This window comes from Aquarana catesbeiana, linkage group LG07, assembly GCF_042186555.1.
Source record: "Aquarana catesbeiana isolate 2022-GZ linkage group LG07, ASM4218655v1, whole genome shotgun sequence".
NCBI lineage: Eukaryota > Metazoa > Chordata > Amphibia > Anura > Ranidae > Aquarana > Aquarana catesbeiana.
In genome coordinates, this window is record NC_133330.1 from 15,375,004 (window position 1) to 15,397,776 (window position 22,773).

General features: G+C 48.7%; 1 protein-coding gene across 1 annotated transcript in view; it reads right to left on the minus strand.

Moving 5' to 3' along the window:
* The window catches only part of GNAI2 (G protein subunit alpha i2), a gene marked incomplete in the record, with an annotated part of 65,128 nt that extends 42,822 nt beyond the window's left edge, over positions 1 to 22,306 (minus strand). Inside the window, 1 exon segment of the mRNA XM_073591656.1 lies at positions 22,030 to 22,306. Within this exon segment, the coding sequence (XP_073447757.1) occupies positions 22,030 to 22,147 (118 nt within the window).
* Between the last annotated feature and the right edge of the window lie 467 nt (positions 22,307 to 22,773).

Consider the following 22,773-nt stretch of genomic DNA (forward strand, 5'->3'; position numbering starts at 1 on the left):
CCCTGGAGGTCTCAATAAAAGAGAACCTGTGACCAAAAAAAAATCACCACATAGGGGATAAAAATAATGTTGTGGAAAAAAAAATTATTGTAAAAAATGAAAGTTACACCAAACCACATAAAAATTGCCCCCCCCCCCCCCTATGTATACACATGTAAAAATGTAAACGCATGCATGGGGGCGCCTACGCCTGAAAACGTCAATTGCGATTCACTTTACATAAATTGCTGCGCAAGCCGTAATGAGAGTAATAATTCTCGCACCAGAACCTCCCTCACAACACTAAATTGATGACCTATAGGGGGGGCTTTTAAAGCATCGCCTATGGAAAATATACGTTTGTCGCCAGTTCACGGGCGCACACAAATTTAAGGTTTGACACGTTGGGTATCTATTTACTCGGTGCAACCTCGTCTTTTATATTTTACCAAAAATAAAAAAATTTAGTAATGTATTGCGTTTTTGTGCTCTAAAATTAACTTTGCGTTTACTAAAATTTTTGCAGTAATACCGCATGACATAAAACATTGGAACTAACACTCTAGAGTCTAGGGGGTCTGCTTTCAGAAAATAGATCATGTTTTTAGGGGGGGGTTATGTAATCTTCAGGCCTAAAATTATCATTTTAGCATGTGTGCAAGAAAAAAAAAAAATGCAAAGACGGCTGTGGCAGTGAAGGGGTTAAAGGACAAGTTCATCTTCGGGAACATGTTACATTTTTTTTTTTAACTAACATGTTCCCGAAAGTGAACTTGTCCTTTAACCCCTTCGCTGCCACAGCCGTCTTTGCATTTTTTATTTTTTTTTTTTAGCTTACAAAGTAACATGTTCCCGAAGGTGAATTCATCCTTTAACCCTTTCGCTGCCACGGCTGTTTTTGCGTGTTTTTTTTTTTTGTTTCAATTTTTAACTAACAATCGCAAAAACGGCTGTGGCAGCGAAAGGGTTAAAGGGTAAATTCACCTTCGGGAACATGTTATTTAAAAAAAAAAAAAATGTAACATGTTACCGAAGGTGAACTTGTCCTTTAACCCTTTCGCTGCCATGGCCGTTTTTGCACGTTTGTTTTTTTTTTTTCTTTTTTTAACAATCGTAAAAACGGCGGTGGCAGCAAAAAGGTTAAAGGACAAGTTCACCTTCGGGAACATGTTATTTAAAAAAAAAAAAAGTAACATGTTCCCGAAGGTGAACTTGTCCTTTAACCTTTTTGCTGCCACCACCGTTTTTGCGTTTTTTTTTTTAACTAACAATGCTAACAATGTAACATGTTCCCGAAGATGAACTTATCCTTTAACCCTTTCGCTGCCACAGCCGTTTTTGCATTTGTTAGCAAAAAAAAAAAAAAATGCAAAAACGGCTGTGGCAGCCAAAGGGTTAAAGGACAAGTTCACTTTCGGGAACATGTTACATTTTTTTATTTATTTATTTTTTTTAAATAACATGTTCCTGAAGGTGAACTTATCCTTTAACCCCTTCGCTGCCACAGCCGTTTTTGGTTTTTTTTTTTTTTTTTTTTTTTGTTTCTTTTTTTAACAAACGCAAAAACGGCTGTGGCAGCGAAGGGGTTAAAGGATAAGTTCACCTTCGGGAACATGTTATTAAAAAAAAAAAAAAAAATAACAAAAAATGTAACATGTTCCCGAAAGTGAACTTGTCCTTTAACCCTTTGGCTGCCACAGCCGTTTTTGCATTTTTTTTTTTTTTTTTTTGCTAACAAATGCAAAATCGGCTGTGGCAGCGAAAGGGTTAAAGGATAAGTTCACCTTCGGGAACATGTTACATTGTTAGCTTTGTTAGTAAAAAAAAAAAAAAACCTGGCTCCTAATTTCAAAGCAAATTTGCCAAGCCCTGTGTTAGAGGGTGACAACGCTCTGTCCCCCCGTCTCCCGATCGCCCTCCTGCGTTGTCACCGTCACATGGGCTTCTGATGGAGGCTACAAGTGGTCCTTTCCAACGCACACAATCACCATTGGGAAACCTGCTTTCAGAAATGCCATGCAGCCATCACTGGGGCGCATGAAGAAGGACAGGAAGTAGCTGCAAAGAGGCTCTAGGAGATCAGCAGCAATGGAAATGTAACAAAGGATGGCAATTTTTTTTTATTTTTATTTTTTTTTAAATGTCAGCTGTTCATAATAAAAAACGCACCCAGAAGGTAAAGTGGCAGTTGATGGTGGGAGAGGCTAAGCGATAACGGAGGATCACCTCATTTTCCGTGGCGCGCACACACATCTCAAGTCTATAAGAAGACATTTTGGTACATGTGGAGGAAGAGATTTGATGGCTGAACATCAGCTGACATGACGGAGTCTATCGTATGTTTATGGTGGGACGGGCGCAGTCTATACAGGTGAAGGGGCCCCCCCCCCCCGTCAGGGTTGGGGCCCCTCTGTTGCAGGTGTAATGAAAGGCGGCCAAGCTTTGTTCTCACGATGTCAGAGTGACAGGCAGAGACGAGAAAATCCATTTACAGACCCGAGACCTTCATGTGAAGCCCATAAAACGCTCGGCGGCGGAGGGATGGGCGCCCTCACAAAGCGGAACTAACAATAGAAAAAAAGAGGTGGGAGCGTCCCATAAAAAAAAGAATCAGAGAAAACATAAACACCTCACCGGCCAAGGACTCTGAACTTCCCAACTCTCCAACATGGGAAAGACGGACAACGTTAGACAGAAGATACGCCCGACGCATTCCGCATTCCCAGAAAAATACTATCAATGTACAAGTCACATTATCATGTATTAAATACCCGCCCCCCCCCCCCATATCTATAAAATTGTTTTTTATATGCTGCAACAACTATGGAGCCTTCTTCAAGTGAGTTCTATTCCCGCAGACATGTATGGGGTATAATTAGGGGTACAGAAGGATTGGGGTACAACGGGGGGCGGGGGTAATAGTAAAATAGAGTGCTTAGGGTTGCATAGAGGTATTTAGGAGGGATCGGGGTAAAAAAGAGGGACAGAAGTGGGACTGGGGTATAATAGAGAGGGAGAATCGGGCTACAAAAGGAGGGACATGAGGGGAGACTGGGGTACAATAGAAGGCATGAGGGGGATTGGGGTGTGTGAGGGACAGAGGTACAGATGGGGATTGGGGTACAATAGGGGGGATTGGGGTGTAAGAAGGATGGGGGAGGAGGTGGAGATATATTAAAAAAAGGGATATAATAGGGGGAAAGAATGGATGTTGAGTTAGAATAAGGGGGACAGAGGGGGGATTGGGGGTGTAAGAGAGGGACATTGGGGTACAATAGAGGGAATGAGAGGGGATTGGGGTACAATAGAGGGACAGAGGGGGGATTGGGGTACAATAGAGGGACAGAGGGGGGGATTGGGGTACAATAGAGGGACAGAGGGGGGATTGGGGTACAATAGAGGGACAGAGGGGGGATTGGGGTACAATAGAGGGACAGAGGGGGGATTGGGGTACAATAGAGGGACAGAGGGGGGATTGGGGTACAATAGAGGGACAGAGGGGGGATTGGGGTACAATAGAGGGACAGAGGGGGGATTGGGGTACAATAGAGGGACAGAGGGGGGGATTGGGGTACAATAGAGGGACAGAGGGGGGATTGGGGTACAATAGAGGGACAGAGGGGGGATTGGGGTACAATAGAGGGACAGAGGGGGACAGAGGAGGGATTGGGGTACAATAGAGGGACAGAGGGGGGATTGGGGTACAATAGAGGGACAGATAGAGATTGGGGTACAATAGAGGGACAGATAGAGATTGGGGTACAATAGAGGGACAGAGGGGGACAGAGGGGGATTGGGGTACAATAGAGGGACAGAGGTGGGATTGGGGTACAATAGAGGGACAGAGGGGGGATTGGGGTACAATAGAGGGGCAGATAGAGATTGGGGTACAATAGAGGGGCAGATAGAGATTGGGGTACAATAGAGGGGCAGATAGAGATTGGGGTACAATAGAGGGGCAGAGGGGGATTGGGGTATAATAGGGGGATAGAAAGTAAGTGGAGTTAGAATAAGAGGGACAGAAGAGGGATTTTGGCATAATAGAGGTACAGATGGGGATTGGGGTATATAATAGGGGGGTAGAAAGGGAGTCGAGTTCGAATAAGGGGGAGAAAGGGGAGAAATTGGGGTGTAAGAGTGATATTGGGATCCAAAAGAGGGAATGGGGGTATAATAAAAAGGGACCAGGGGGGACTGGGGTACAATAGAAAGGGGGGTTAGGAATATTGGGATATAAAAAAAAAAAAAAAAAGAAGAAGAGACAGAGGAAGGATAGGGGGAGAATAGAAGGGGGGTTGGGTTACAATAGGAGGGCAGAGGGGGGATTGGGGTGTAAGAGGGACGCTGGGTTCCAAAAGAGGGGATTGGGGTACAACAGAGGGCATGAGATGAGAATGTTGTATAAAACAGGGACAGGGGGAATTGGGGTACAATGAAGGAAAAAAAAAAAAAGGAGGAGGATTGCGGTACACACAGGGGGGCAGCGGGGGGGGGCTAGGGTATAATACAAGGGATGGAGGGGGGGGGGGGATTGGGGTATCATAAAGGGACAGACAGGAGAAATTGGTATGAAAGTGATTGGGAGACAAAGAGACAGAGCGGGAATTGAGAGAAATAAAAGGAGGAGGTGGGTACAATAGAGGGATGAGAGAGAGAAGTGTGTATGTGGGGGAGGGGGGGGTATCAGAGAGGAACGGGGGGGGGGATAATTGGTTTACAATAAGACAAAGGGGGTGAATGGGGTACAATAGGGCAATAATTCTGGGGTTGGGCTCCAAATGAGGAACACTTAGACACCCCACCCCTCATGTCTCGGCCCCCCGGAGCATTGCGGGGCCCCCCAACCTCCTTACAATGGCGTTAAATGAATATCATCTAATTAGCAGTCGGAGGTGACGGCGCAGATGTCAAATTACAATTCGGCATCGTACAGGTGACAACCACCCCTCCCATCCACCCAAAGGCACTTAACCCTTCGTATGTGGCCTGGGATGAGAGCTGGACTTTGCCCCCCCTCCGGGCAGATTTCTCCCCCCCCCCCCCCCCCCCGTTGCCGAGTGTCAGAAGAAGCCAAATTCGCTGCTAAGTGATGAGTAAACATGGCGCTGCGTGAGTTGGGTTACCAAGAGAGCAACAAGGAGCGAGGGTGAGGAATACACAGAGGGACTACAACTCCCAGCATGCACAGAGTGATGACTGAACAAAGCTCTCGTGTCTCAGTAGCCTGGGTGCAACTACAACTCCCAGCATGCACAGTCAGATACCCCATTAAAGAGATAATAAACGCTCATTCTGGAGGTGGGGGCCACAATGACCAGCATCCCCTCCTAGCCCGAAAACACCACTAATGTGATCAGATTTATGGAAACAATTGTATCAATTTTTGTTAAAGTGGACCTGTCATTGGATATATCCATCATAAGTGCAGCATGCTGAGGAATGTCAGTGTAACCCTGCCAGGTATTTATTACCTCCTACAGAAATCATAGTATATAAACCCCCCCCCCCCCCCCCAAGGAGGACGGCACCATCTATATTTAGGCATCATCCAGATTCACCATCAACTTTCTGCACTGAGATGCACTTCCACAGAATCAGCGATTCCCTCAAATGAGGGAGATGATGGCTGTCCCCGGCTTTGTCCACCGCTGGCCTTTACTATTTATTTATTTATTATACAGATATGTTCAGCCTGCTGTGAACCTTCGGTCAGTGTGGAGCTACAAATCTCTGTGTTCTGTGCCTGGCCGTGCCAAGCATTGTTGCCCCTTGGCACTGTAGACATGGCAGTCGAGGGGTTAAGCGCGGACCGTCCCCTCCTCGGATTCCTGCGTTGGTTTGGAAAGGGGGGGGGGGGGGTGATCTGGGCAGCGTGGGAAGAACAGGGAATAAAAATAGATTGTTCATTATTTGGGAGAATGGTGGAGGAGAGACGGCTGAGCGGACCATCTGTAGGGGAGAGGGACGTTACGCGCCGGGCGGAGCTACACTAAACGATCAGGCAACGTTATACAGAACCGTTAACGCTAAAAAAAATTTAAACGACACACTTCACATCTCCTGGAACATCGCAGCCTCTAAATGCGACGACTCCCTGTGCCTCCACGGATCCAGCGGAGACAGGAAGTGCGCACAACGCCATCATTATCCATATTTATCATGCAGAGTGCGGCACTGCACTTAAAGCGACACTCCACCTTTGTTTCACTGCAGCACAATCTACTGTGTGTATAAAGAGCGATCCCACCCACCAAACTCTGCAACTGTGCTAAAAGTCTAAGAGAGAGAACTCACATGGTCCCTGGGGGTGTACATCCCCCCTCTCTGCGCTTCCTGTATACATTGTTGATACCGTGCCCAGCGTTCTTCAAAAACTAGAATAACGAATTTAGATTTCTTTACTTTGCAATCATGGCATGCAAACTGCAGAGAGCCTGAAGCCAAATCAAAGGCATCCCCTGTCATGTTGCAGGAGACATCTCTAAGGAGAACTGTACATCGGAAGGGATGCCAGGGATACCAGGTTTCCTATTACAACAATAGGACTGATCGTGTGATTACAGACCCCCCCCCCCCCCCCCAGCACCACACAGGGTCCCTGGGGGTGTAATTCCCCCCTCTTTACTTCACTTCCTGTATATAGTGTTACATTGTTGATACAATGTGCCCACCAATATTCAAAAATGGCAACAAAATCACATTTCTTTACTTTGCAACCATGGCAAGCAAACGGCAGAGAGCCTGAAGTCCAATCACAGGCATCCCCCGTCCTGTTGCATGAATCTCTACAATTTTGGATAGGTCTGTCCTGGCACACTAGAACTATCAGACAACTGGCGTCACCCTTTAACCCCCCCCCCCCCCTTTAATTTTGAAACATTTCCTGCTTCTGTTCTCAGATACTGAGAGGGTCCATGGCAGCCAAAGGGGTGCTGAGCCTGGAGGGTCAGTCCTATTGTTGTAATAGGAAACACTGTATCCCCGGCATCCCTTCCGATGTACAGTTCTCCTCAGCAACGATGACTCTTGCAATAAAACATTTGGGGGGGGGGGTAATTGGCCATAAGCTACAGAACTGTCACATAGTACAGTCTACCTCTGACACCGGGCGCCCCCCGGGAGGAACAGCTCTCCCATCCTCGGCGCCCCCCGGAGAGGAGCGGCTCTCCCACCCTCGGCGCCCCCCCCCGGAGAGGAGCGGCTCTCCCACCCTCGGCGCCCCCCCCGGAGAGGAGCGGCTCTCCCATCCTCGGCGCCCCCCCCCGGAGAGGAGCGGCTCTCCCATCCTCGGCGCCCCCCCCGGAGAGGAGCGGCTCTCCCATCCTCGGCACACCCCTGGAGAGGAGCGGCTCTCCCACCCTCGGCGCCCCCCCCGGAGAGGAGCGGCTCTCCCACCCTCGGCGCCCCCCCCCGGAGAGGAGCGGCTCTCCCATCCTCGGCGCCCCCCCGGAGAGGAGCGGCTCTCCCACCCTCGGCGCCCCCCCCGGAGAGGAGCGGCTCTCCCATCCTCGGCGCCCCCCCCGGAGAGGAGCGGCTCTCCCACCCTCGGCGCCCCCCCCGGAGAGGAGCGGCTCTCCCACCCTCGGCGCCCCCCCGGAGAGGAGCGGCTCTCCCATCCTCGGCGCCCCCCCCGGAGAGGAGCGGCTCTCCCACCCTCGGCGCCCCCCCGGGGAGGAGCAGCTCTCCCACCCTCGGCGCCCCCCCCGGGGGAGGAGCGGCTCTCCCACCCTCGGCGCCCCCCGGAGAGGAGCGGCTCTCCCACCCTCGGCGCCCCCCGGAGAGGAGCGGCTCTCCCACCCTCGGCGCCCCCCGGAGAGGAGCGGCTCTCCCACCCTCGGCGCCCCCCGGAGAGGAGCGGCTCTCCCACCCTCGGCGCCCCCCCGAGAGGAGCGGCTCTCCCACCCTCGGCGCCCCCCCGAGAGGAGCGGCTCTCCCACCCTCGGCGCCCCCCCCGGAGAGGAGCGGGTCTCCCACCCTCGGCGCCCCCCCCCGGAGAGGAGCGGGTCTCCCACCCTCGGCGCCCCCCCGGGGAGGAGCGGCTCTCCCACCCTCGGCGCCCCCCCGGGGAGGAGCGGCTCTCCCACCCTTGGCGCCCCCCCGGGGGAGGAGCAGCTCTCTCATCCCTATTTTTTGGCAGCACACAGCACCCTAGCGTTGGGGTTCAGAATGAATGGCATCGCATTGCACCCATGCTTGTAATATGTATCACAGCGATTTGCACATCACGATCACACACACACACACACGTTACCTCAATGCAACAGTGCCCATACGTGCCATTCAGAATGAACGCCAACACATTGCGAGGCACGTAACGCACACGTCGCTGCAACACAAAGGTGTGAGTGAGACGGCCTAAAGGTCTTTCTGGCCTTTTTATAAAATGAGAAATTCCCCCCCCCCCCTCCCCAATACGAGGATAAAAAGCCCAGAGGGGTGACAGACGGGAATGCCGCACATTTCCTACGAAGTGCAGCGCTGCGTTTGCGAGCCAACAGGAAGTCCTGAATGAGAACGGAAGCCGCCGTTGTCAGAGACGTGTGCAGCAATTATCTGCTAATCGGCGGGCACCCTGGCAGGTGAAGGGTTAACAGCAGGGCCCCTTTTATCCCCCCACCCCCTGTAGAACATTTGTACAGCGCGGGTTGGCGGCGGGCAGCGCAGCGTATAAACAGATCTTATTTATAATGTAAATATTATCGTCAGATGGCCACACAATGAATGCAGCATAAACAGGAAATCCCGCATTTTTCCCTTTTAAGGCGCTCAGTGAGGGACCCGGCACTCTGCGCCCAACACAACCGACGATGCCGAATGAACGGGAGGCCGCCGCCCACTTAAAGGGGAACTCCAGAGTCAAGCAATCTCCACTACGTATGTGGAGCAGGCTGCACCAGTGATGAACATGATGGATCCTTAGAGCATCATCACATACAATCCACCCATACTATTCCTCCCACCGGCCCCAACGATGGGGACGCTAGTCCTCCCGCCGGCCCCAACGATGGGGACGCTAGTCCTCCCGCCGGCCCCAACGATGGGGACGCTAGTCCTCCCGCCGGCCCCAACGATGGGGACGCTAGTCCTCCCGCCGGCCCCAACGATGGGGACGCTAGTCCTCCCGCCGGCCCCAACGATGGGGACGCTAGTCCTCCCGCCGGCCCCAACGATGGGGCGCTAGTCCTCCCGCCGGCACCAACGATGGGGCGCTAGTCCTCCCGCCGGCACCAACGATGGGGCGCTAGTCCTCCCGCCGGCACCAACGATGGGGCGCTAGTCCTCCCGCCGGCACCAACGATGGGGCGCTAGTCCTCCCGCCGGCACCAACGAAGGGGCACTCTAAGGTCTGAAGGACAGTAAACTGGCCCTTTGTTTGGGGACCCCTGATTCATGAGTACAATCATACATGTCCCTGTACCCCCGGATCCCTCCCCTCTCTGTATATCAGTATGTGAACACCGGTCCTCCCAGTAAGCGTCTCCCTGATCAAAGCCTTCAGATCTATTCCCCAACTGAGACAGGAAAAGTCGGGCAGTTATTATGGGAATTCAGCACATCGCTGTTCTGTTTTCATTAAAGTGAACCTGTCACTGCAGAGCACAGGAGCTGCCAATGCGGAATAGCTCTGGGGTGTCATGTTCATCCTTTCTTCAATAAGGAGTCACTGACCTGGAATGATAAGGACGGTGATGCTGGAAGTCCTGTCTGTGGGGTTAGTGCAGTGTCATTACTGCCACTTTTCACCTGGCAAGGGAGCCGGATCTCTCCAGCATTCCCAACACCGGCCCCCGGGCCATCGCCTCGGGGCCCTCGCCCATGGCCTCCGCCGCCCACCGGGCCCTCGCCCATGGCCGCCTCCGCCGCCCACCGGGCCCTCGCCCATGGCCGCCTCCCGTGCCCATGGCCGCCTCCGCCGCCCACCGGGCCCTCGCCCATGGCCGCCTCCGCCGCCCACCGGGCCCTCGCCCATGGCCGCCTCCCGTGCCCATGGCCGCCTCCGCCGCCCACATCCGCCCCCCCCCTTGCGCCCGGCCGCCTCCGCCGCCCTCGCGCCAGCATTCCCTCCAGCATTCCCAACACCGGCCCCCGGGCCATCGCCTCGGGGCCCTCGCCCATGGCCTCCGCCACCCACCGGGCCCTCGCCCATGGCCGCCTCCGCCGCCCACCGGGCCCTCGCCCATGGCCGCCTCCTGCGCCCATGGTCGCCTCTGCCGCCCACCTCCGCCCCCCTTCGCGCCCGGCCGCCTCTGGGCCCTGTGCCCCCGCCGCCCTCCGGGCCCTGTGCCCCCGCCGCCCTCCGGGCCCTGTGCCCCCGCCGCCCTCCGGGCCCTGTGCCTCCATAGCAAGGTAAGTAAAAGCAAGCAGGTAGCTGTGAACAAAGCCTTAGACAGGGCTGTGTGTGTCCATTCAAACACATGGCAGCTGCAAGCCACTCCCCTCCTCCCTGACAGCTGCAGGAGCCAATTATTCCCCTATCCTCACTGTCTCCTATACAACCAGGACCGGAACAATCGGCGGTGGTAACGGGGGATAGCAGGTATTTGGGAACGGGGGGGGGGGGGGGGGTGGGGCGGGTGGTATGTAAAACGTACTGGGGGTGTTTTTATTACCTCAAATGTATAAAAGGTAAAAAAAAAAAAAAAAAAAAACCACAACAATACACCTTTAGTACTACTTCATACACATATATAAATTGCTACTTTGTTTCTTTATAATACAAATGCAACAAACGTGGCTGAACCCTCCTCTGCGGGCCCAGCCCCCGCAAAGCCTTGTAACTTTCAGAATTGTTATCAGTTTGTTCCTAGCTGGATAGGACACGACCAATCCACATCTAGGATATCTCCCGCTTGTCCAATGGGAAAAGGAGGGCACATAATTGTTTCCTTAGAATACACATTTAACAAATGTGGCCAAACCCTCCTCAGCAGGCCCAGCCCCCACGGTGCCTTGTAATTTTTTAGAATTGGTATCAGTTTGCTCCTAGCTGGATATGACAACCAATCCACATCTAGGATATCTCCTGCTGACCAAAGGAGAAGGGGGGGGGGGGGGGGGCATACATATGATTGTTACTTTGTTTCCTTATAATACAAATGTAGCCAAATCCTCCTGAGCAGGCCCGGCCCCCTTGGAGCCTTGTAAGTGTTATGATTAGTATCAGTTTTTGGATATGACACAACCAGTTCATATCTAGGATATCTCCCACTGTCCAATGGGGAATGTGGGGGGCGCTCATAATTGTTGCTTTGTTTCCTTATAATAGAAATGTAACTTCATATACAGTATAATCGTTACTTTGTTGCCTTATAATACAAACGTAACAAACGTGGCCTAACCCTCCTCAGCAGACCCAGCCCCCGCAGAGCCTTTTATATTTGGTATCCGTTTGTTCTTATCTTGAAATGACACAACCAATCCACAAATAGGATATCCCCCGTTGTCCAATGGGTAATGGGGGGGGACGGGGGACGCATATAATTGTTACTTTGTGTCTTTATAATGCAAATGTAACTTCATACACACATTTGTATTATAATGAAACTAAGAAACTAAGTATCAATTATATGCATGTATAATGTTACATTTATAAAGACACAAAGTAACAATTATATGCGTGCCCCCCCCTTGCCAATTGGACAATGGGAGATATCCTAGATGTGGATCGGTTGTGTCATATCCAGCTAACAAACTGATACCAATTCTAAAATACAAAAGGCTCCGCGGGGGCTGGGTCTGCTGAGTAGGGTTAGGCCACGTTTGTTGCATTTGTATTATAAGGAAACTAAGTATCAATTATATGTGTGTATGAAGTTACATTTGCATTATAAAGACACAAAGTAACAATTATATGTGTGCCCCCCACCTCCTTCCCCATTGGACAACGGGAGATATCCTAGATGTGGATCGGTTGTGTCATATCCGGCTAAAAACAAACTGATACCAATTCTAAAATATAAAAGGCTCCGCGTGGGCTGGGTCTGCTGAGGAGGGTTAGGCCCAGCCCACGCAGAGCCTTTTAGGTTTTAGAATTGGTTTCAGTTTGTTCCTATCTGGATATGATGCAACCAATCCACATCTAGGATATAAATGTGGGAGGGGCACAGTGATCTCCTGAATCACACAAGGCAAAGCATGCTGGGATTTTCTTTCTACTGCTGTTTCAAGCAAGCTTTACTAGAAAAGCTGTAAAGCACCCCCCCCCCCCCATACTCTGCTCATGCCCATTTAACATGCATTACCATTGAGCTCTATGCAACAAGCATTTTGCTGCAAGTTGTAGTAAGCGGGGTATTTCCAGATGCACCCAGAATGTGAAGGGGGCCTGAATGTATTTATGGTTTTATCTAGGAAGAGATGGTGGGGGTCAGATATTTGGGGTCCCCCCCAGAGGTGCCAGCAAGGAGTGTGGTTGGCACAGAACGGCACTTATGCCCTCGATGATCCAAAACTGAGGGGTTAAAAACTGCCACCTCCTCCCCCATCAGAGAATAGAGAAAAGCAGAAGCGTGTAAAATATGATGACATGGAAGTGAAGCAAATCAGGAAGCCGCTATCAGGCTGAAGAGGACGAAACTTTCCTTGTTTCTAACCCACCAGGAGGGGGGAGGGTAATTTTTTGGCTAGTTCTCCATCTGCAACTATCTAGAACTCAATGTGTCTTTAAGAACTGTCCGTGCTGCCCCACAGCAGCCAATCAGATTCAAACGCTTCATTGTCATCTGCAGGTTTGAATCTGATGGGAGGAAGGAAAAGCTACACAGAGACCTGCCCAACTGCACAAACCCTTCCCTGCCTCAGGGAGCCAGAGACTGCAGCAGGAGGAGTGAGACTTTGTGGGTGAAGAGGGGAACAGAATAGAAGATTTTACTGTTGTAGATAGAAGACGGGTGACTGAGAAATGTCAACACTCACTTGTGGGTGAAGCAGATTTTTTTTTTTTGGGGGGGCTGTTTAAATGTAAGAAAAGCCTTCCTGTTCAGCACAAGACACACAAGGCCGAGTAACCTACTCAACGCGGATGTGGTCTCTCAGCCTCCGCCCAGGTTCTGCTGCACCTCTGGTAGTGGCGTATTGCCGACGCAGCGGGGAAGAGGTCTGCAAGATGGAGCAGGAAGTGGCGGGGGCAGCAATGACTGTCACGTGAAGAATCCAGCACTTTGTGGTCCGACGTTGTGCAAGCCATTTCTACACCGAGAGCAACCGAAATGTTCCATCACAGATACAGAACATAACCAACCCCCCCCCCCCTCCACACACAGGAAATCCCCCAACATCCTCTGTGCGCTGCCCCCTAGAGAGACATTTCTAATGCAATGCACAACCATCTAAGTCACAACTATGCCACTGACCTCTAACATCCTCCATGCTATGCCACGACCAACCACATCTATAGGCCCATCTATATAGCCTCAACCATCCTCCATATGCCTTCCACTGGCCTCACCCATCCTCCATATGCCTTCCACTGGCCTTACCCATCCTCCATACTATGCCACTGGTCCCTGCCTTCCACTGGCCTCAAGCATCTTCCATGCCACTGACCCCTAACATCCTCTATAGGCCCGTCTATGACCTCAACCATCCTTCATATGTCTTTCACTGGCCTCAAGCATCCTCCATATGCCTTCTACTGGCCTCAAGCATCCTCCATATGCCTTCCACTGGCCTCAAGCATCTTCCATGCCACTGACCCCTAACATCCTCTATAGGCCTGTCTATGACCTCAACCATCCTTCATATGTCTTCCACTGGCCTCAAGCATCCTCCATATGCCTTCCACTGGCCTCAAGCATCCTCCATATGCCTTCCACTGGCCTCAAGCATCCTCAATACTATGCCACAGGTCCCTGACATTCTCCATATGCCTCCCACTGGCCTCAACCAATCTCCATGATATGCCATGACCAACCACATCTATAGGACCATCTATATAGCCTCAACCATCCTCCATATGCCTTCCTCTGGCCTTACCTATCCTCCATACTATGCCACTGGTCCCTGAAATCCTCCATATGCCTTCCACTGGCCTCAAGCATCTTCCATGCCACTGACCCCTAACATCCTCTATAGGCCCGTCTATGACCTCAACCATCCTTCATATGTCTTTCACTGGCCTCAAGCATCCTCCATATGCCTTCCACTGGCCTCAAGCATCCTCCATATGCCTTCCACTGGCCTCAAGCATCTTCCATGCCACTGACCCCTAACATCCTCTATAGGCCTGTCTATGACCTCAACCATCCTTCATATGTCTTCCACTGGCCTCAAGCATCCTCCATATGCCTTCCACTGGCCTCAAGCATCCTCCATATGCCTTCCACTGGCCTCAAGCATCCTCCATATGCCTTCCACTGGCCTCAAGCATCCTCAATACTATGCCACAGGTCCCTGACATTCTCCATATGCCTCCCACTGGCCTCAACCAATCTCCATGATATGCCATGACCAACCACATCTATAGGACCATCTATATAGCCTCAACCATCCTCCATATGCCTTCCTCTGGCCTTACCTATCCTCCATACTATGCCACTGGTCCCTGAAATCCTCCACATGCCTTCCACTGGCCTCAAGCATCCTCCATGCCACCGACCCCTAACATCCTCTATAGGCCTGTCTATGACCTCAACCATCCTTCATATGCCTTCCACTGGCCTCAACCATCCTCCATACTATACCACTGGTCCCTGACCTCCTCCATATGCCTTTCACTGGCCTCAAGCATATCCTCCATATGCCTTCCACTGGCCTCAAGCATCCTCAATACTATGCCACCGGTCCCTGACATTCTCCATATGCCTTCCACTGGCCCCAACCGTCCTCCATACTATGCCAACAGTCCCTCTTTGCCATTGCATTCATGTGCAACTTCCTCATTATGCCATTCCTCCAGCCCCTGCTATCCTCCCTGCTATCCTCCCTGCTATGCCACCAAACCCTCACCTCCTCTAGTGCTTTCCATTCACCAGCATCCCCTATGCCATTGCCAGTGTTGGTGTACCGAATTCAATGGCATCTCACAAAAGTCCCATCAATAATCACAGCTATATAAATGTATAATAATAATAATAATAATAATAATAATAATAATAATAATAATAAATAGTGTGTGACTGTGGGGGGACATTAGAGTGTAAGCTCCTCTGGTGCAAAGACTGATGTGAATGGCTCAGTGATCTCTGTACAGCACTGCGGTATATGTCAGAGCTAAATAAATGTATAATAATAATAATAGTGTGTGACTGTGGGGGAAATTAGAGTGTAAGCTCCTCTGGTTGAGTGACTGCTGCAATGTTGGTGCTACACAGAAGTGATAGAATTCAGATTCTATATGATAGACATCTTGTAGGTACAAATTTATTCTGCTAAAACATGGAATCCTGATCCAGCAGGGTGTCACCAGCCTGGATGGGGTCACGTCAGATATTGGGGGTCTATTGTAGCGGTCCTCTCACAATAGACAATCCCACAGCGTAGAAGGAAAGGACAGCCATGACCCAATACAGAACAAGTCTCTCCCTCTCACCTAGAGCGTCGCCTATCCTGCAATATCAGTGCGTCAAAAGAGGACCGCACATGCCGCATTCGCCATGATGGCGCCATTTATAGCAATCGAGGGGCTGATTCACCAGGATAGTCGGGATTTATGTTGATACAAATGATAGAACAGATCAGAGAGGACACATGTGCTACAAGGGGGACCTGCAGCGGGATCCAAAGCCTTCCAATGACTGGGAAGAACTACAATTCCCTGTATGACAAGGCCTGCTGAGACCTGTAGTCCCTCAGATTTGTACACATGACCTGACAGGGACACGCGATCTCTCTGAATAGTACACAGTATAGTGAATAGGGTACAGAGATGTAGAGGGGATGATGAAGATAAAGATCTGGGCAGTACAGGGGTACAGAGAGCGCCCCTCACTATAGGAGGTGTACAAGAGGTCTATGTGCAAAGGGAAGTGTACTTAGGTATAGCGGCCACTGCAGGGTACATTACACGCACAATATAGATATCTATAAACTATACAGTATGAGGGGTGTATAATATATAAGAGGGGTGTATAGGATATAAGAGGGATGCACAGTATGAGGGGTGTACAGGATATAAGAGGTGCACAGTATATACAGGATGAGAGGTGTACGGTATAGAGGAGGGGATGTATAGGCTATAAGAGGGGTGCACAGTATATACAGTACGAGGGGTGCACAGTATATACAGTACGAGGGTAGATTATACATGCAGTATACAAGACGATCTGTGTATATAGGAGTGTACAATGGATAAGAAATATGTACCGTATACAGGAGAGATGTACATAGCAGTGTATAGCTTAGACAACACATGGGAAGATATACAGCATGGGGGAAAACAAGTATACAGTATACAGGTGGGATGCAATAAAATATACACATATACATACACACACACACACACACACACACACACACACACACACATACATATATACATGCACACACCAAAAATACAGGAGGGGTGTATGCGTGTGATATGGAGTAGAGATGTACAGTACATCCCTCAAATTTTTGTACATTAATTGTAAAGTATTTTGTAAATCTTTTCATGTGACAACACTGAAGAAATGACACTTTGCTACAATGTAAAGTAGTGAGTGTACAGCTTGTATAACAGTGTAAATTTGCTGTCCCCTCAAAATAACTCAACACACAGACATTAATGTCTAAACCGCTGGCAACAAAAGTCAGTACACCCCTAAGAGAAAATGTCCAAATTGGGCCCAATTTGCCATTTTCCCTCCCCGGTGTCATGTGACTTGTTAGTGTTACAAGGTCTCAGGTGTGAATGGGGAGCAGGTGTGTTAAATTTGGTGTTATCGCTCTCACGCTCTCATACTGGTCACTGGAAGTTCAACATATCGCACCTCATGGCAAAGAACTCTCTGAGGTTCTGAAAAGAATGGTTGCTCTACATAAAGATGGCCTAGGCTATAAGAAGATTGCCAAGACCCTGAAACTGAGCTGCAGCACGGTGGCCAAGACCATACAGCGGTATAACAGGACAGGGTCCACTCAGAACAGGCCTCACCATGGTCCACCAAAGAAGTTGAGTTCACGTGCTCAGCGTCATATCCAGAGGTTGTCTTTGGGAAATAGACGTATGAGTGCTGCCAGCATTGCTGCAGAGGTTGTAGGGGTGGGGGGGTCAGCCTGTCAGTGCTCAGACCATACGCCGCACACTGCATCAAATTGGTCTGCATGGCTGTCATCCCAGAAGGAAGCCTCTTCTAAAGATGATGCACAAGAAAGCCCGAAGTTTTCTGAAGACAAGCAGACTAAGGACATGGATTACTGGGACCATGTCCTGTGTTCTGATGAGACCAAGATAAACGTATTTGGTTCAGATGGTGACAAGCGTGTGTGGGGGCAACCAGGTGAGGAGGACAAAGACAAGTGTGTCTTGTCTACAGTCAAGCATGGTGGTGGGAGTGTCATGGTTTGGGGCTGCATGAGTGCTGCTGGCACTGGGGGGCTACAGATCATTGAGGGAACCATGAATGCAAACATGTACTGTGATATAATGAAGCAGAGCATGATCCCCTCCCTCCAGAGACTGGACCGCAGGGCAGTATTCCAACATGATAACGACCCCAAACACACCTCCAAGACCACCACTGCCTTGCTAAAGAAGCTGAGAGAAAGGTGATGGACTGGCCAAGCATGTCTCCAGACCTAAACCCTATTGATCATCTGTGGGACATCCTCAAATGGAAGGTGGAGGAGCGCAAGGTCTCTAACATCCACCAGCTCTGTGATGTCATCATGGAGGAGGGGAAGAGGACTCCAGTGAAAACCTGTGAAGCTCTGGTGACCTCCATGCCCAAGAGGGTTAAGGCAGTGCTGGAAAATAATGGTGGCCACACAAAATATTGACACTTTGGGCCCAATTTGGACATTTTCACTTAGGGGTGTACTGACTTTTGTTGCCAGCGGTTTAGACATTAATGGCTGTGTGTTGAGTTATTTTGAGGGGACAGCAAATTTACACTGTTATACAAGCTGTACACTCACTACTTTACATTGTAGACAAGTGTCATTTCTTCAGTGTTGTCACATGAAAAGATAGAAGAAAAAGATTTACAAAAATGAGAGGGGTGTACTGACTTTTGTGAGATGCTGTGTGTGTGTGTGTGTGTGTATATATATATATATATACACACACACACACACACACACACACACACACACACAATGTTATCCCAGTATAGAGAATATGTAAATGTATATATAATGTCAGCACTGGGTGTAGATGTACAGTCTGGAAGGAGGATCTTATATATAGTTATAGTATATAGAATGTTATCCCAGTATAGATGTGTAGTATGTATAGTAGATGTTTACAGTATATAATATAAAATGTCAGCCTGGTGTAGGTGTATAGTCAGTTGTATTATATATATTCTGGTACTGAATAGAAGATGTATGTATTGTATGTAATATATATATATATATATATATATATATATATATATATATATATATATATATATATATACATACACACACATACACACACACCACAGTCAGCCCAGTACAGACGTGCGGTATACAAGGACATAATATATTATATACAATGTTACCCCAGTGTAGAATGGAAGATGGATACAATGTATACATCGTGTCATGTGTAGATGTATAGTATAGATCAGGGTGTCTCAACTCCAGTCCCCAAGGCGCCCCAACAGGTCATGTTTTCAGGATTTCCCTCGGATGAAACAGCTGTGGTAATTACTAAGGAAGTGAAACTGATCAAATCACCTGTGCAAAATAATGGGAAATCCTGAAAACATGACCTGTTGGGGCGCCTTGAGGACTGGAGTTGATAAACGCTGGTCTAGAAGATGGGTGATTATTATACTGTATATACTCGAGTATAAGTCGAGTTTTTCAGCACTTTTTTGTGCTAAAATTGCCCCCCTCGGCTTATACTCAAGCACTTTTCTGTAGCAGAAAAATGACATTTTCTGAACTGAATTTGGGGCCCCTTAGTGCTAGGAACCCCACATTTGGTGTGCAAACCCAGAGGAACTAGCACTACAACATATCGAAAGCTGGGGTTCTTAGCATCAAGTGGCCCCAAGATACAGGGCCCCAAATTCGGTTCGGAAAATGCCATTCTCTTCTGCAGAAAAGTGCTTGACATTTTCCGAACCGCCTTTGGGGCTCCAGTATCTCGGGGCCACTTAGTGCTAGGAACCCCAAATTTGGTGTGCAAACCTAGAGGAACTAGCACTACAACATATCCAAAGCTGGGGTTTCTTAGCATCAAGTGGCCCTGAGATACGGGGCCCCAAAATTGGTTCGGAAAATGCCATTCTCTGCTGCAGAAAAGTGCTTGACGTTTTCCGAACCGACTTTGGGGCCTCATATCTCGGGGTCACTTGGTTCTAGGAACCACAGCATTGGATATGTTGTAGTGCTAGTTCCACTGGGTTTGCACACCAAATTTGGGGTTCCTAGTACCAAGTGGCCCCAAGATATGGGGGCCCCAAAGTCAGTCAACTGTGTCCATCTGCAGCAATGTCATTTCGGGACCCTTTGGGTCCAGAGACCCCAAATTTTGGCTGCAGCTAGGGGGGCATCTAGGAACCCTTAACTACCGAGTTTGAAGTTCGGGGGTCCTATGGCTTCCAATGGGCACAGTGAGGCTCTTTTCCACTTACAGTAGCTGCACATTCCTCACCCTCGGCTTATATTCGAGTATATACATTATATATATCATACAATGCTATTGTGGTGTAGATGAATAATGTATATGACGTTATCCTGGGGTAGTATAGAATATAGATACAATGTATCATGTCATGTATCTATAGATGTTATTTCTGTGTAATATAGAGATATATATGAAATGAATACAATATATACTGTATATGTTATCCAGGAGTAGTATAGAAGGTGACGGGGTCCTCTGATTCCTCCTGTATTGTAATATAAAGGTCTCATATACACTGCGGCTGGTAGACGGACGTTTAGAAGCATTTGGCCATTTTTTTTTTTTTCGCCTGCTCCTGAACCCTCCTCTATGTTATCAGTACTGTACACAGGGGGGGGGGGCATTTAAAGTCCTTTCTAGGCAGTTGTGTTTAGAGGCTTTTTTTGGAACCCAAAGAAAATGCATTCAGAAGCTGTGTTTAAAAGCATTTCAAACGCCAAACGCGACTAAATGCGGCAACTTGCGTTTAGCAGCGTTTTTCATTTTTTGGCTATTTTGGGGGAAAAAAAACAAATTATAATTTTTTTTCAAACGCTTCTAGACGCAAATGCAGCATGAAAAAAAAGGCTAAACAGACATTTTTTAGACGCCGTTTTCTAGCTGTCAACTTAAATGTTTCAGGAGAGGTTGTACAACGTCCCGTATACAGGAAGCCTTCGTGTACTGTCTGCTCTCATGGTGTAAAGTGCGGCACAAACTGTTGGCTCTATATAAATCCTGTATAATAATAATAGATACAATGTATCATGTCATATATAGTACTGTATATATTGTGGGAGGAATGGATACAATCTATAGATTTGAATGTCATGTATCGATGTACAGTATACATATATGTAGACTTAGTGAATAGTATATACAGTGCCAGCGTGGTAAAAAAAATAAATAAAAATAAATGGACGAATAATATATATATACACAAACACACATATACACACACAATGTGTAGATGTTGATTTACCTAGCAGTGGGTGATTATATATATATCCCAGTACAGTATATACAGAAGATGGATACAATGTATACAGGATGTGATGTGTGGTATACGTAGGAGGAATGGATACAATCTATATACATATATAGGAAGTCCTGCATTGATGGTCAGTTACCTAGCAGCAGCAATTGGTGGTGTATATATCCTGGTATAGAGTATATAGAGGATGTGCAGTATATACAGAAGGAATGAATACAATCGATATACAATGTTATCCTGTGTAGTACAGAGGATGGATACAATCTGTCATGAGTTGATGTGCAGGATATATAGATGGATATAGTATATACAGTTTCAGCCCGGTAGCGTATATATAGAGGGGTATACACAGTGTATATATAAATGGGTATATAATGTGCTGATGTGCAGTGGATAGATGGATATAGTAAATACAGTGAATATATATATATATATATATATATGAGAGAGAGAGAGAAGAGAAGAGAGATATCGGGGTATACAGGGTATATATGTATATACGGGTGTGTAGGATAGAGATAGATATATAGATCGGGGTATATACAGATGTGTAGTATATAGATAGGGCTATACAGGGTGTGTGTGTGTTTGTGTGTATATAGGGGTAAATACGGTTGTGTAGTATATAGATCGGGGTATATAAGGATGTGTAGTATATAGATCGGGGTATACAAGGATGTGTAGTATATAGATCGGGGTATACAGGGTGTGTATATATGGATGTGTAGTATATAGATCGGGGTATACAAGGATGTGTAGTATATAGATCGGGGTATACAGGGTGTGTATATATGGATGTGTAGTGTAGTATATAGATCAGGGTATATACAGATGTGTAGTATATAGAGATATATAGATGGGGTATACAGGGTGTATATATACGGATATGTAGTATATAGATATATAGATGGGGTATACAGGGTGTATATATACGGATGTGTAGTATATAGACAGAGATATATAGATCGGGGTATACAGGGTGTATATATACGGATATGTAGTATATAGATATATAGATCGGGGTATACAGGGTGTATATATACGGATATGTAGTATATAGATATATAGATCGGGGTATACAGGGTGTATATATACGGATATGTAGTATATAGATATATAGATCGGGGTATACAGGGTATATATACGGATATGTAGTATATAGATATATAGATCGGGGTATACAGGGTATATATACGGATATGTAGTATATAGATAGAGATATAGATCGGGGTATACAGGGTATATATACGGATATGTAGTATATAGATAGAGATATAGATCGGGGTATACAGCCGGGTATCTCTCGCTGTAGAATTACCGAGCAGCAGCAGTTTGACCTCCCGGGCCGCCTTCTCCCCGTCCTCTCGGAGGTTCTTGTCGATATTTTTGGATCTCTCGGCCGCCGCTTTGTCCTCGGCGCTCACCGTGCAGCCCATGGCGGCGATACTCCTTCCTCCTCCTCCGCCCGCCCAATCACCGATCACCGATCACCCGGAGAGCAGAGCGGAGCGCTGACAGCCCGCTACACCCCGCACTGCCCGACTGAAACAGGGAGCCGCCCACCTCCCGCACAGCGCCCGCCCCCAACATCCGATCCGCCCCCCTCCCCGGAAGGAGGACACGCCCTACCCCGCCCAATCATCTCCCAGCTCGGCCCCGCACACGCCCCCGGGGAGGGGAAGGCCCAACCCCTTTAGGGCGAGGACCGCCTCCGGGATCCGCCCCATGAGAAGAACTCTATTGCCCGACTCCCAGACAGAGAACACGCCTACTTAGAAAGACCGCCCCTCCGGCGAAACACCCGCCCAGGGCCCCGGCCCCGCCCGGCTCTCGACGTCACTCGGGTGATATGGGGGGGGGGAGGTTCTCCTGAAGTGCGTTGTCCGTAGCAACCGGCAGGGCTCTGAGCACAACGGAGACACCCCTCTTCTGACGTAAGGACGTTACATATGGCAACCATCACCCGCCACCTTAGCAACCAATGAGCTTCCAGATATTTTCTGACCTGCCCTGCAAACGAGAAACAGACAACCTGATTGGCTGGTGTCAATTAATTTCCAGA